Genomic DNA, 16,291 nt, shown 5'->3' with positions numbered 1-16,291 from the left:
AGGGCCCTTCGCTGTGAGGTGTGAGATACCACACGTGGAGGCTGGAGAGGAAACGGGCATCCCCGCCACGTTAGCTGCCCGACGGCTCCCTTTGCGTCCCTGCTCTTGCAGCTGTGTGGTCCTGTGGACTGAAAGGTGAGGCAGACCCTGTGCCGGCCCGTGAGGTGGAAACCGTGGCTGGACTGAGCCGTCCTTATGTGAGGTGCCACGTCTTTCACTCGGCGATTTTTACACAACTAGAAACAGTAGTTGCCACGTATTTAGAATAGATCATACAAATGTCTAAGAAATTTTGTAATGAGTGTTGACATTTTAGTGGAGGAGATACTTTCAGATGTGTTTTCATTTCCATACTGAAAAACAAGCCCAGACTGGCTTCATTAATGGAGTTGCTTTTGGCAGTTCTTCGTGGCGTGTGTTCAAACGAGCTGGATACTTCGGGATACACAGGAATTCGTGGCGTGCGTTCAAACGAGCTGGGATACTTCGGGATACACACGAATGTGGAGAAAATGCACATGCCTAGTTTGTCTTAATTGTAATAAGACAACCTTGATTTGCATTTTCATTGATGATTTTAAACCTTTTTCTCGCTACTCTTCTCACTGCCTTCGCCGATGCTCTGTTGTGCACTCGGGAGAGAAGCTTCCGGCCCAGGTGCCTCCTCTTCTCCCGATGGCGTGGTTAGGTGGAGTGTCCACACTGTTTCTCCACGTCGAAGCTCTTTTGCAGGAAACTTAGGGATGTCATCATAGTTTTGTTTCACTGAAACAAAGTCAGCTTTAGAAAGGCTGTTATTGCGTGGCTGCATTTTTTAGAAATCATGACCTACAAAAATCTTAATTTGCAGTTGCTGGTTAGTGGTTACGTGAATTACATTGTGTAGTTTGTCCTGAGAGAATGAAGTAAATGCTGAGTGCATACTTGTACTGGGTCGTTGTTTTCTTTAGGTCTTTTACAAGAAACCATCTAATTAGGAAGGACCTTTGATGACAGCTTTCAAAAATGCATTTGCATATAAATAAATCACTGCAGAACCTTAGGAACCCTGCATCGGGCATCGTTACGCAAGGTTAGTAAGAAGAGGGAATGCCGCAGTGCACCCTGTAACATGCCCCTGCTCCTGAGGGCCAGTCGGCCCTCGTGCTTCCTGCTGCTTGGATGCCCCGGCTGACCCTTGGATTCCTGATGCTGTCACCCGCCTCTGTGCCTGTGCTCAGGAGACCCCGGAGAGGAAAGCCTGCATTCGTGGTCACCTCTAGACCACCCCACACCAAACACGGAGGCTGCCCTGGCTCCGCCCAGCTCCTTTCCAGAACTGATCTCTGTTCCCAGTGTCCGAGACCAGTCCTCAGGGCACAACCCCGTGCACCCTTGTCCTCCTGGTGAGCCTGGTGAGGGCGGGCGCTCCACCTTAGGGTACAGCCTCACCCACCCTCGTTCCCTGGGATGGAGCGTGCAGGGAGGTTTAGGGAAGCGAAGCGAAGGAACAAAGACAGGAGGGTTCCTGTGGAGCAGCCTGGGCCACAGCTTGCCTGTCAGGGAATGGGTGGAGCCGCCGTACCCTGCATCCTCTGGCACTGTCCCCCGCCCCCTGCCTATGCCAAGCCATAATCATCCGGACGGCACGGCAGCCGACTCTCCCGGCTTCTCCTTCTGCCCCCACAAGAAGCTGCATGTTAACGTAAATAAACAGAACTTCCAGCTGTTCTGTTTACATGAAGTCCGCCTTGCACTCTGCAGCCTTTGTCCGAAGAGCTCCCGGAGCACAGGGCTGGAGCGTCAGCCTCTCTGCACACGCAGCCTGGGAGGGCCATGGCCACGGCCCCAGCCCCGTGAGCCTGTGCCCAGACCGGTGGACAACTTCCCCAGCAGGGAGGGGTCGGAACGTGCCAGACCGGGCCTCGGAGAGGCAGAAGCTGTTGCAGTGACTGACTCTCAGCTCTTGAAGGCCCGGAGTGCTTACGGGCTCTCCTCTGACAGTGCTCTTTGCTCCGGAGGCAGGGAGTGACAGGGTCCCATTGGACGGGTGCCTCAGGGCTCTGCTGGGCCGTAGTTCAGGCTGTCGGCCCTGGGCGTTCTTCCTTCACCTTCGTCTTCACCATCGCTGCTCAGGAGTGGCGGCCGAAGCCCCCAGTGCTGGTGGCTCTGGACCCTGGGGCCCGGCTCAGCAGCAGCAGTGCTGGGGGACACCGTCTGCCTGGTGTTTGGGTGAGCTCCCCGTGCACCCCCAACTGCCTGCAGCCCGCACACCAGGGTCCCCCGCAGCCGCCCAAACCAGGGCCCCCCATCAGCTCCCCACACCAGAGGCCCCCCCACAGCTCCCCACACCAGAGGCCCCCCCACAGCTCCCCACACCAGGGACCCCCTCAGCTCCCCACACCAGGGGCCCCCTCAGCTCCCCACACCAGGGACCCCCCTCAGCCGCCCAAACCAGGGACCCCCTCAGCTCCCCACACCAGGGACCCCCTCAGCTCCCCACACCAGGGGCACACCAGGGGCCCCCTCAGCTCCCCATACCAGGGGCCCCCTCAGCTCCCCACACCAGGGTCCCCCCTCAGCTCCCCACACCAGGGTCCCCCCTCAGCTCCCCACACCAGGGTCCCCCATCAGCTCCCCACACCAGGGGCCCCCCACAGCCCCCCACACCAGGGTCCCCCCTCAGCTCCCCACACCAGGGCCCCCCCTCAGCTCCCCACACCAGGGACGCCCCCTCAGCCCCCCACACCAGGGCCCCCCCTCAGCTCCCCACACCAGGGACCCCCCTCAGCTCCCCACACCAGGGTACCCCCTCAGCTCCCCACACCAGGGCCCCCCCACAGCCCCCCACACCAGGGGCCCCCTCAGCCCCCCACACCAGGGCCCGCCCTCAGCCCCCCACACCAGGGCCCCCCCTCAGCTCCCCACACCAGGGACCCCCCCTCAGCTCCCCACACCAGGGTCCCCCCCCAACTAGGGGCCCCCACAGCAGTGGACGGCGGGTCGTTCACTCCAAAGCAGTGGCCCCAGGGAGCTGATGTTAGTGTCAAAAATGCAGCTGTTCTTTCTTCAGTGTGATTTAGAAGCTGACGTCTCGCGTCCGTTCCAGAACGTGTCTTTCTGGGCAGGAGCCATTCTCGGCTCTGGCTGCGTTTGTGACGCTTCGCCTCCCGCCTCAGCCCAGCCGCTGCTTCCTCCCTCGCACCCGGCACCCTGCCCTGAGGTTGCCTCCCCCGGGTTCACCCAGACGCACTTTACCCTCCTGCGCTGCCCGTCGAAGGCCTCGCCCCTTTCCTGTCCTCAGGACTCAGCCTCCACGGCGAGTCCACAGGGAGCCTGAGCTGCAGCCCTGGGAGCCCTGACCTTCTTGCCACCGTTTTTAGAACCAAGTGCCCTGCAGACTGTGCCAGGCCATGCAGTGGGGGGACTCACCTTGTGGGTCTGAGCTCCTTTCTGTGTGGGGGGCTTACCTTGTGAATTGGAGTTACTTTTTTGTTTTGCTTTTTTGAGATGGAGTCTTGCCCTGTCACCCAGCCTGGAGGGCAGTGGTGCAATCTCAGCTCACTGCAAGCTCCGCCTCCCGGGTTCAAGCGATTCTCCTGCCTCAGTCTCCTGAGTACCTGGGGTTACAGGTGCGCGCCACCACGCCCGGCTAATTTTTTTATATTTTTAGTAGAGACGGGGTTTTACCACGTTGGTCAGGCTGGTCTCGAACTCCTGACCTTATGATCCGCCCGCCTCTGCCTCCCAAAGTGCTGGGATTACAGGCGTGAGCCACGGTGCCCAGCCCTGAGTTACGTTTTGTGTTGGGGGGCTCACCTGGGGGTGTGAGTTTCCTTCTCTGTGACGGGTTCACCTTGCAGGTCTGAGTTTCTGTCTTGGTCGGTCAGTCGGGGCAGCTTGTCTACATTCGCAGGCGTCCTCACCTTCTGGACTGCCGGGCTGGGGTCATCTGGAGCCGGCCCACTCGCTCAGAGCAGGGATCCTGGCTGGGCACTCTCTCCATGCACGGTGGCTGCAAGAACGAGTGTCCAGGAGAGCCTGCTGGAAGCTGTGTTGCCTGTGACAATGTCACCTCAGGGCACAGTGTCACGTGGTGTCATGCTGACCCCAGATTTGAGGGGAGGGAGCACAGACCTCACCTCTCAGTGCTTGAGGGTTGATGGCCATGTGAGGAGGGCAGGCAGGGAGGGACTGTGGTGGGCAACTCGGGGAACACAGCCCCCCGTGTCCCCCTACACCTCCCGTCTGTCAGCAGCCTATCCTTTCAACATTCCGACTCTTTTTTTCAGTGGAATTGCCAGATCCTGGTGGTCCCCATATAAATTCAGACAGAGTTCCAAGATTGCTTGTCGTGACTGACTCCAGCAGCCTGCGCTTTCTGCTCTGCCTGTTGGCACGGAGGCTTTCAAATGAACTAGCTCACAACGTTTCTCGAGAGCCTTGAAAGTGGCTTCTTCTAGGAACCTGGAGGCAGTTAGCCACCCTCTCGTTCACATCCGCTCACTGGGTCCAGGCCCCGTGCTAGGCGCGGCGCCCACAAAAGCTCCTGCCCTGAGAATCTGACGTCTCGGTGCAGGATTAAGCTCAGAGCTCCCCTCTTCCCTGCGCCTCCTCTCGAGAGCGCGAGGTCTCCTGACGACGAGATGCCGGCAGCTGGGCGCTGTGGTGCCCGGGAGGGAGGGGTTGGTCTCTGGAATCCAGGCCTTCGTCCTGCTGTTCGATGCGGTGGCACCGGAGAGAGCTTGCCGCCTTCTTCCGAGGTTAAAACACGTTGAGGCCAAAAAGGATCCTCTCCCCTCCTCCGTTTGTAGAGCAGTGCTCGTGGCTCGCGGTTAATTAAAGCCTCAGGAATTGCCAGCCTCGGGGTTCTACCTTCACGAGATCCCCCACCCCGTCCTCACTCTTGGTGAGAGACCCCACCCGGCGTGGCTCTGCCTTTCCCGGGAAGCCTGAGGCTGGGGGAGTCGTGGGAGGAGTCGGGCACGCACGGTGGAGGCAGCCGTCCGTCGGCCCCCGTCCGAGAGGTGCGTCTCGTGCCCCGGCGGGATCCAGGTTCTCGGGAGCGGGCTGGTGTGTGCTCACACCACCTGCCGCCCACGGCTGCCTCGCAGGACCCGGCAGTGCTGGCCGCAGGGTCTCGGTGTTTGTGTGTAGATGCTGGGCTCTCGGTCTTCACGTTTCAGAACAGAGGACTCCTGCCTCCAGCTTTTGTCTGCGTTTTCCTTTGTCTCCCCTCAGAATCGTTTCTGTTCAGAGTCAAACGTGAGACAGTGCAGACAGGACCAGAAAGCAGATGCAGTGGTAGACAGCTGGATGTGTGCACGACGGACAGAGACAGGCACGCGGAGCAGTTTAGAAATGCGTCTTGGTCAGATTGTTTGTGGGGGAACCTCCTCGCTGGGCAGGGCGGCAGTTCCAGAGCTGTCCTCATTCACAACTCTTTTTGGCGTGTGCTTTAGGATAGACACAGGAAAGGTTCACAGACAGAATTCTGCAGCATATGAAAAGAATTGGCCGGGCGCGGTGGCTCACGCCTGTAATCCCAGCACTTTGGGAGGCCGAGGCGGGCGGATCACAAGGTCAGGAGATCGAGACCACAGTGAAACCCCGTCTCTACTAAAAATACAAAAAACTAGCCGGGCGCAGTGGCGGGCGCCTGTAGTCCCAGCTACTCAGGAGGCTGAGGCAGGAGAATGGCGTGAACCCAGGAGGCGGAGCTTGCAGTGAGCCGAGATCGCGCCACTGCACTCCAGCCTGGGCAACAGCGTGAGACTCCGTCTCAAAAAAAAAAAAAAAAAAAGAAAAGAATTACACAGCCATGGCCGAGCGCGTTTCCAATTAGAAAATGAGCAAAACATGTGAAAAGACATCTCACCAGGGAGGGTGTGCAGACGGCAAAGAGCCGCGCGAGAAGGTGCTGCTCGCCGGCCTCCGGGAGCCTGTGTCAGAGCAAGGTGCCGTCAGAACGGAGTGAAAACCAAGACGCCCGGCGCTGGCGAGAGGCAGGGAAGCTGGGTCCTCACGCATCGCTGAGGGTGTGAGACGGCGCGGCCGCTCGGGAGACCGTTTCGAAGTTTCTTTCTAAGCTAGACCTGTCACTGTTCTGTGACCTGGCAGTTGCCCTCCTGGGCGTTTGCCCCAGTGGATCGAAGACTGTTCACAGAAAAGCCCGAACCTGAATGTTTGGCGTCGCCAGTACAGGAGCTGACTACGGTCATATGCAGCGACCGGTCATATGCAGCGACCGGAAGGCTGTCCCGGGAGCCGAGGAGCAGCGCGAAAGCCGGGCACAGAAGGCCGCCTCCTGCACGTTCCGGGATCACGCTCTCGGCACGCCACGGCGTCAGGATAGCTGAGGGGCTGCCGGTGGCTGTGAGGGGCGCCTCGGGTCCTCGTGCCCTGGGACGTCTGGATCTTGACTCCATCCGTGTCCCTCTCCTGGTGCGACGTTGACCTTGAGTCCTTGTGATGTTTCCTCCAGGAAGCGGTGAAGGGCACAGATGGTGTCTACAGTTGTTTCTTACATACAGCTGCGATGTGAATTCACACTTTTCTCAAAGTAAGTTTAATTACAAAAAAACAGCAACAAACGCAAACAGACACCTCCCCCAAGCTCTTCATTAACTGCGTTGGTGGAAACGAATCACTGACTACGTATCGAGGCTGCACAAGGTGGATGTGGATCCAGGGACCTCAGATACTGAGACTGGCTCCCGGTACTGCTCTTTGGACCACGGTTACCGTTTCACTGTTGTCTCCTTGTTGGTCTTGGGTGAGGCGGAAACAGCCCCGTCCGCTGGGACTTGTGGGCTGTGCTGTGAGAACGTCCACTCGGGCGGCTGCCCTCACCTGGGGGGGTGCTGTTTCCTGCAGACGCACCCAGGTGCCCTCTCTCCCGCCGGCTCCTGCCGCTGCAAGGTGAGTGTGAGCCCTGCAGGACCTGCCCTCCTGCCTCTGGATCTCAGGAGCAGAACAGAGCCAGGGCTCAGTGCTGGGAGCCCACGCCGGGGCAGAGGTCAGGCAGGAGGCGGCCGGGCGGCACGGAGGGTGGTGTGGGGAGCGCTGAGAAAGGCTGAGGCAGGTGATGCTCTGAGGCTCTGCAGGGGCCGGGAACGGGTCAAGGCTACTGAGGACGTCACTGAGGCGGGGCTGCTGGCCTGGCGGCCTGGGGAGAGGGGTCGTCGGCCCTGGAGGAAGCCGGCTGGTGGCTCTTCTTCGCTTAGGGACACTGCTTTCCGGAGCTGAGCGGAGTGGGTTTGGGTGGGTGGCCTGCGGCCAGGGCAGCGGTTTCCTCACATCCACTTTGCGTGTGATTCAAGGAGTGAGTTCTTAGAAATAACTCACCTTGCATACGGACCGTTTGATTTGAGTTCATTAAGGGGAAATGTCATCTGCGACATATTCTTAGTCCAGCCTAGGGCAGCTCTGCGGTTCACCACTGAGATGCGTGTCCGGGGCCGTCTGCTGTAGCACCCGTCGTTGCTCTGCTGTCCCCAAACAAGAGCAGGCATCCCTCCTCCTCCTCTTCACCCTCCTCCTCCTCCTCCTCCTCCTCTCCCTCCTCCTCCTCTCCCTCCTCCTCTCCCTCCTCCTCCTCCTTGCCCTCCTCCTACTCCTCACCCTCTTTCTCCTCCTCCTCTTCTTCCTCCTCCTCCCTCCCTCTTCTCTCCCTCCTCCTCCTCTCCCTCCTCCTCCTCACCCTCCTCTCCCTCCTCCTCCTCCTCGCCCTCCTCCTACTCCTCACCCTCTTCATGCTCCTCACCCTCCTCCTCCTCTCCCCCTCCTCCTCCTCTCCCTCGCCCTCCTCCTCTCCCTCCTCCTCCTCACCCTCCTCCTCACCCTCCTCCTCCTCTCCCTCCTCCTCCTCACCCTCTTCCTCACCCTCCTCCTCCTCTCCCTCCTCCTCCTCCTCTCCCTCCTCGCCCTCCTCCTCCTCTCCCTCCTCTTCCTCTCCCTCCTCCTCTTCTCCCTCCTCTCCCTCGCCCTCCTCCTCTCTCCTCCTCCTCTCCACCCTCTTCCTCTCCCTCCTCCTCGCCTTCCTCCTCTCCCTCCTCCTCGCCCTCCTGTCCCTCCTCCTCGCCCTCCTGTCCCTCCTCCTCCTCTTCTCCCTCCTCTTCCTCCTCGCCCTCCTCCTCTCCCTCCTCCTCTCCCTCCTCCTCTCCTCCTCCTCTTCTCCCTCCTCCTCTTCCTCCTCGCCCTCCTCCTCTCCCTCCTCCTCTCTCTCCTCCTCTTCTCCCTCCTCCTCCTCTCCCTCCTCCTCCTCGCCCACCTCCTCCTCGCCCTCCTCCTCCTCCTCTCCCTCCTCCTCCTCTCCCTCCTCCTCCTCTCCCTCCTCGCCCTCCTCTTCCTCTCCCTCCTCTTCCTCTCCCTCCTCCTCTTCTCCCTCCTCTCCCTCGCCCTCCTCCTCTCTCCTCCTCCTCTCCACCCTCTTCCTCTCCCTCCTCCTCGCCTTCCTCCTCTCCCTCCTCCTCGCCCTCCTCCTGTCCCTCCTCCTCCTCTTCTCCCTCCTCCTCTTCCTCCTCGCCCTCCTCCTCTCCCTCCTCCTCTCCCTCCTCCTCTCCCTCCTCCTCTCCTCCTCCTCTTCTCCCTCCTCCTCTCCTCCTCCTCTTCTCCCTCCTCCTCTTCCTCCTCGCCCTTCTCCTCTCCCTCCTCCTCTCCTCCTCCTCTTCTCCCTCCTCCTCCTCTCCCTCCTCCTCCTCGCCCACCTCCTCCTTGCCCTCCTCCTCCTCACCCTTCTCCTCTTCCTCGCCTCCCAGTGTTTGCCTGACCCAGATTCGTGGCATTTTGGTTTCCTGTCTGGACATCTCTGCGTAAAACATGTGAGATGAACACACACAGGTGCACACACACCTGCGCACCTGGCTGTTTTGGGCTCTGAGATGCACACACACAGGTGCACACACACCTGCGCACCTGGCTGTTTTGGGCTCTGAGATGCACACACACAGGTGCACACACACCTGCACACCTGGCTGTTTTGGGCTCTGAGATGCACACACACAGGTGCACACACACCTGCGCACCTGGCTGTTTTGATCTCTGAGATGCACACACACAGGTGCACACACACCTGCGCACCTGGCTGTTTTGGGCTCTGAGATGCACACACACAGGTGCACACACACCTGCGCACCTGGCTGTTTTGGGCTCTGAGATGCACACACACAGGTGTGCACACACCTGCGCACCTGACGTGTTTTGAGCTCTGAGATGCACACACACAGGTGCACACACACACCTGCGCACCTGGCTGTTTTGGGCTCTGAGATGCACACACACAGGTGCACACACACACCTGCGCACCTGGCTGTTTTGAGCTCTGAGATGCACACACACAGGTGTACACACACCTGCGCACCTGGCTGTTTTGAGCTCTGAGATGCACACAGGTGCACACACACCTGCGCACCTGACTGTTTTGAGCTCTGAGATACACACACACAGGTGCACACACACCTGCGCACCTGTTTTGAGCTCTGAGATGCACACACACAGGCGCAAACACACCTGCGCACCTGGCTGTTTTGAGCTCTGAGATGCACACACACAGGTGCACACACACCTGCGCACCTGTTTTGAGCTATGAGATGCACACACACAGGTGCGCACACACCTGCGCACCTGACTGTTTTGAGCTCTGAGATGCACACACACAGGTGCGCACACACCTGCGCACCTGTTTTGAGCTCTGAGATGCACACACACAGGCGCACACACACCTGCGCACCTGGCTGTTTTGAGCTCTGAGATGCACACACACAGGTGTACACACACCTGCGCACCTGACTGTTTTGAGCTCTGAGATGCACACACACAGGTGCACACACACACCTGCGCACCTGGCTGTTTTGAGCTCTGAGATGCACACACACAGGTGCACACACACCTGCGCACCTGGCTGTTTTGAGCTCTGAGATGCACACACACAGGTGCACACACACACCTGCGCACCTGGCTGTTTTGAGCTCTGAGATGCACACACACAGGTGCACACACACCTGCGCACCTGGCTGTTTTGAGCTCTGAGATGCACACACACAGGTGCGCACACACACCTGCGCACCTGGCTGTTTTGAGCTCTGAGATGCACACACACAGGTGCGCACACACACCTGCGCACCTGGCTGTTTTGAGCTCTGAGATGCACACACACAGGTGCGCACACACACCTGCGCACCTGACTGTTTTGAGCTCTGAGATGCACACACACAGGTGCGCACACACACCTGCGCACCTGGCTGTTTTGGGCTCTGAGATGCACACACACAGGTGCACACACACCTGCGCACCTGACTGTTTTGGGCTCTGAGATGCACACACACAGGTGCACACACACACCTGCGCACCTGGCTGTTTTGAGCTCTGAGATGCACACACACAGGTGCACACACACACCTGCGCACCTGGCTGTTTTGAGCTCTGAGATGCACACACACAGGTGCACACACACACCTGCGCACCTGTTTTGAGCTCTGAGATGCACACAGGTGCACACACACCTGCGCACCTGACTGTTTTGAGCTCTGAGATACACACACACAGGTGCACACACACCTGCGCACCTGTTTTGAGCTCTGAGATGCACACACACAGGCGCACACACACCTGCGCACCTGGCTGTTTTGAGCTCTGAGATGCACACACACAGGTGCACACACACACCTGCGCACCTGGCTGTTTTGAGCTCTGAGATGCACACACACAGGTGCGCACACACACCTGCGCACGTGGCTGTTTTGAGCTCTGAGATGCACACACACAGGTGCGCACACACACCTGCGCACCTGACGTGTTTTGGGCTCTGAGATGCACACACACAGGTGCACACACACCTGCGCACCTGGCTGTTTTGAGCTCTGAGATGCACACACACAGGTGCACACACACACCTGCGCACCTGACTGTTTTGAGCTCTGAGATGCACACACACAGGTGCACACACACCTGCGCACCTGGCTGTTTTGAGCTCTGAGATGCACACACACAGGTGTGCACACACACCTGCGCACCTGGCTGTTTTGAGCTCTGAGATGCACACACACAGGTGCACACACACACCTGCGCACCTGGCTGTTTTGAGCTCTGAGATGCACACACACAGGTGTGCACACACACCTGCGCACCTGTTTTGAGCTCTGAGATGCACACACACCTGCGCACCTGGCTGTTTTGAGCTCTGAGATGCACACACACAGGTGCACACACACCTGCGCACCTGGCTGTTTTGAGCTCTGAGATGCACACACACAGGTGCACACACACCTGCGCACCTGACTGTTTTGAGCTCTGAGATGCACACACACAGGTGCACACACACACCTGCGCACCTGGCTGTTTTGAGCTCTGAGATGCACACACACAGGTGTGCACACACACCTGCGCACCTGTTTTGAGCTCTGAGATGCACACACACAGGTGTGCACACACACCTGCGCACCTGGCTGTTTTGAGCTCTGAGATGCACACACACAGGTGCACACACACCTGCGCACCTGGCTGTTTTGAGCTCTGAGATGCACACACACAGGTGCACACACACCTGCGCACCTGGCTGTTTTGAGCTCTGAGATGCACACACACAGGTGCACACACACCTGCGCACCTGACTGTTTTGAGCTCTGAGATGCACACACACAGGTGCACACACACACCTGCGCACCTGGCTGTTTTGAGCTCTGAGATGCACACACACAGGTGTGCACACACACCTGCGCACCTGTTTTGAGCTCTGAGATGCACACACACCTGCGCACCTGGCTGTTTTGAGCTCTGAGATGCACACACACAGGTGCACACACACCTGCGCACCTGTTTTGAGCTCTGAGATGCACACACACAGGTGCACACACACCTGCGCACCTGTTTTGAGCTCTGAGATGCACACACACAGGTGCACACACACCTGCGCACCTGACGTGTTTTGAGCTCTGAGATGCACACACACAGGTGCGCACACACCTGCGCACCTGTTTTGAGCTCTGAGATGCACACACACAGGTGCACACACACCTGCGCACCTGGCTGTTTTGGGCTCTGAGATGCACACACACAGGTGTGCACACACACCTGCGCACCTGGCTGTTTTGAGCTCTGAGATGCACACACACAGGTGTGCACAGACCTGCGCAGCTGACGTGTTTTGAGCTCTGTTTGTCGTCGTTTTTCACAGATCATTGGTTGCCGAGTGAGGAGAGATCCCCCTAACTCCACCGAACGATACACACGTTGGATCAACCAGCTGACGCCCGAGCAGCTCCTGACGCAGGTACCTCGCCTAGCGCCTTGTCTGGGGCAGGTGCGCAGGTCGCCTCTGGGCGCCGTCTCCTGCATTATGCTGTGGTCTCTTGTGTCTGTGTTGTCGTGGGCCGTGGTCCTTCCGTCCTCACCTTCACTCACATGCCGTCGATCACACGGAGTGGGAGGTGAGGGTGGCCCAAGCAGGCACACACGCTAGGCTGGTCTCAGGCCAGTAGTTCAGACGGGTTCGAGTTCTGAGCTGGGAAACCCGACGGCGCAGGTCCACTTACCCGTGGACTGCAGAGGGTGGGAGGGCGAGCTCAGAAATCACACAGCCAGTGTTTCAGAGTCTCCGTGTCCCGTGTGCCCCCAGCACGTTCCAAGAGCCAGGCTGCTGCATGCGATGTGGACGACAGGGTGTCCTCGGCAGTGGACTGTGCTGGTGTGAGACTGGACTTGGGGCCACCTGCGGCACCCCCTCGGGTATGAGCGGCTGCCATCTGAGAGAGGGGACATGGCCGTTGCCACACGGGTGGCTTGTCGCTGCCATCCTCTGTGGGGCCGTTGGTGCCGCTGGGGGAGGCAGAGACCGCCTTGTGGTCACGTCATGACAGCCCTTCCCTGTACAAGCGGCCGAGGGCGGGTGTCCTGGTTACCAGGCGTCACACTGTGAATGACTTGATGTGCTTTTCAGTGAACTTGTGAAAATACTTAAAACAGGACCTCAGGCAGACTGTGGCTGCCTTTTTTTTTTTTTTTTTTTTTTTTTTTTGAGATGGAGTCTCGCTCTGCCGCCCGGGCTGGAGTGCAGTGGCCGGATCTCAGCTCACTGCAAGCTCCGCCTCCCGGGTTCATGCCATTCTCCTGCCTCAGCCTCCCGAGTAGCTGGGACTACAGGCGCCCGCCACCTCGCCCGGCTAGTTTTTTGTGTTTTTCAGTAGAGACGGGGTTTCACCGTGTTAGCCAGGATGGTCTCGATCTCCTGACCTCGTGATCCGCCCGTCTTGGCCTCCCAAAGTGCTGGGATTACAGGCTTGAGCCACCGTGCCCGGCTGTGGCTGCTTTTTTAAGTAACGTGCACCTCATGCAAACCGGAATGCGGTTCGGCGTTGCCAGGCTGTTTCTGAACTGCAGGAATCTGGACACGTGTTGAGTTTCGGCCCAGCTCCGACCGCGGTCAGAGCGCTGTTCCCCGAGAGCTGGTTTCCCGGAGGCCGCGGCAGTGAGCTGCCCCATGGGGGTCAGGCTTTGTCCTGAGTGTTAGGTTTGATGCCAGATTTTTTTTTATTTTCATGTTTTTTAATTAAAGGAAACAAATGTTCCTTTATCAGTTACATATGTATTCACTTAAAACGATTTTAAGATAGACCATTGTGACAGTGTAGTGTGGGAAATTAAAAAAAGCGAAAGGCTGGGCGCAGTGGCTCACGCCTATAATCTCAGCACTTGGAGAGGCTGAGGCAGGAGGATCACTAGAGCCCAGGGATTTAAGACGAGTCTGGGCAATATAGTGAGACCCTGTCTCTACGAAAAATTATCTGGGTGCAGTGGTTCACACCTTTAGCCCCAGTTACATGGGAGGCTGAGGTGGGAGGATCGCTTGAGCCCAGGAGGTCAAGGCCGCCATGAGCCGTGATTGTGCCTCTACCCTCCAGCCTGGGCAACAGACCCTGTCTCAAAAAAAGAAAACGAAAAATTTTATTTCATTTGTCAAAGTTATGCTTTGCTGTTTTATAAAGTCAAACGATATAAAAAATTACAAAGAAAAAACGATGTTACTGCAAACCCACCCCTTGTTCCTCTCAGATGTTTCTGTGTGCAGATCACACACCAGCACCTCGAGGGGCTCCCGTCCCCCACCCCGCCTGCCCCTCTGCTTTCTGTGACCACAGACCAGTTACATTTTCCGGATTTTTATGTAAATGGAGTCCTACACCCTGTGTTGACTTGAAGGATGCCAAAGTGTCCCATCCCGGGACTTTCTGTTTCATGAAGTTCTGTTTTCTCCTCCTTGTCCCCTTTCTCATCTTCTTCTTCCTTTTTCTTTACCGTTTGCTGGTTTGACTTGAGATCCAAGGAAGGTCCGTACATGGCAGTTGTTGATAAATGTCTTTAAATATCCAGATTCCTCCGTCATCCTTTTCCTTGACTGTGTTGTGTTCGATGTTGAGTGATTTGCCGTCGGTGCCTTTAGCAGTCAGGCTTCTCTGCGGGTTGCGTCTCCCTGGTCTCATTCAACAAGTTCCTCTGTCCCTGGAGCTCCTGCAAAGCAGTACTTAGAGCTAGAGGCTTTATGGGATTTACAGTGATTTGTTCATTGTCTTGCTGATGTATAGCTTTGTTGATGTATAACTGGCTACAGCAAATGGCCCCTATTTCAAATGTGCAGTTTGATCGGTTTTGACATACATCTGTACCCCGATGAGCCACCACAGTCAACGCAGTGAACATATTTATCCAACACCCCACGTGTCCTCCTGTCCACCCCGGAGCCCTCCCCACACCACACAACCACCACCCCCTTCCTGCCTGCTCAGCAGTTTTACGTTTGCTGGAGTTTCAGGTAAATGTAGTCGTGTGCTGTGTGCTTCACTGGTCTGGCCGCCTTCACTCAGCATGATTACTGTGCGGTCCAGACACGTGGCTTCCTCACAGCAGCAGTGGTGGCCCTCGAACAGTGTGTTGGAACCACACAGGCCACGTACACGTGGGTTTTTCTCAGCAATTGTATTGGAGAAGTTTTTGGAGAGGTGTAACAATTTGAAAAAGCTTTCAGACAAACGGCATGGCCTAGGAATACTGAAAACAGCAACAAAAAGATGCGTCATGAATACATAAAATATATAGAGATGCTACTGTCTTAAAATCATGTAACACCAAAAATTATACACAAATCTATTATGAAAAGTTAAAATTTATCAAAACTTACGTGCACACAAACACTTATAGACCATATGTGGGGTCTTTCACAATTTAGAGAAATTGAACAAATGTAGGGATGCAGAAATTAATCACAGCTGCACAAAACTCACTGCAGTGCGTACTGCACGGCTGCGATATTTTACAAACCCCTCCTGCCAGCACAGCCGTGAGCTCAGGTGCCGCGAGTGCTGAAAACGCGAGTGAGGCTGATCATCTCCACATGCACGGCTCCTTCCTCCAGTAAATCACAAATCACAGTAAAAAGTGATCTCTGGCCGGGCGCGGTGGCTCACGCCCGGAATCCCAGCACTTTGGGAGGCCAAGGCGGGTGGATCACGAGGTCAGGAGTTCACAGCCTGGCCAAGATGGTGAAACCCAGTCTCTACTAAAAATACAAAAATTAGCCAGGCACAGTGACAGGTGCCTGTAATCCCAGCCACTCAAGAGGCTGAGGCAGGAGAATCGCTGGAACCCGGTAGGCAGAGGTTGCAGTGAGCTTAGATCGTGCCACTGCACTCTAGCCTGGGCGACAGAGCGAGACTCCATCTCAAAAAAAAAAAAAAACAAAAACCAACAACAGAAAAAAACAGTGACCTCTCACAGTTCTCACACAGTTTTAATCATGTTTAAGGCGATCCTCTAAAGCCTGCATGACACCCTAGGACCATACACAGTGCCACGGGTGATGCTGGAGGTGTCCCAAAAAGCAGAGAAAATTCGTGACACTACAAGGAAAAGCTGAGTTGCTTGCTATGCGCCGTAGACTGAGGGCTGCAGCTGCGGTCGCCGCCATTTCAGACGGGTGATTCTTCTCGTTAACAGACAACGTGAACTTAGGGTATCCATAAATACAGCACTATAAATGTATTTTCTCTTCCTTGTGATTTTCTTAATAACCTTTTCTTTCCTCTAGCTTACTTTATGGTAAAAATACAGCCTATAGTACATATAACGTACAAAATATGTGTTAACCAACCGCTTGTGTTACCAGTAAGGCTTCCCATCAACAGGAAGGTATTAGTGGTTAAGTTTTTGTGCAGTTAAAACTGATACATGGGGAAGCGGAACATCACACACCAGGGCCTATTATGGGGAGGGGGGAGCGGGGAGGGATTGCACTGGGAGTTATACCTGATGTAAATGAGGAGTT

The 16,291-nt window shown here is 56.8% G+C and overlaps 1 protein-coding gene across 50 annotated transcripts in view; it reads left to right on the top strand.

Annotated features, from left to right (window-relative positions):
* Positions 1-16,291, top strand: part of B3GNTL1 (UDP-GlcNAc:betaGal beta-1,3-N-acetylglucosaminyltransferase like 1) — a 144,438-nt gene that overhangs the window by 45,569 nt on the left and 82,578 nt on the right. For 41 of the 50 annotated variants that reach the window (XR_012426391.1, XM_074021131.1, XM_074021129.1 and 38 more), the window contains one exon: positions 12,152-12,247. The exons of the other annotated variants lie outside the window; for them this stretch is intronic. Coding sequence is in view for 40 of the 41 variants with exons in the window: in XM_074021131.1 (XP_073877232.1) it covers positions 12,152-12,247 (96 nt within the window). In the remaining variant the exon portion in view is untranslated. The remainder of the gene's footprint in view (positions 1-12,151; positions 12,248-16,291) is intronic. 50 annotated transcript variants of the gene reach the window in all.

This window comes from Macaca fascicularis, chromosome 16 (assembly GCF_037993035.2).
Source record: "Macaca fascicularis isolate 582-1 chromosome 16, T2T-MFA8v1.1".
Classification (NCBI taxonomy): domain Eukaryota; kingdom Metazoa; phylum Chordata; class Mammalia; order Primates; family Cercopithecidae; genus Macaca; species Macaca fascicularis.
This window is presented reverse-complemented; position numbering and strand designations above follow the sequence as displayed.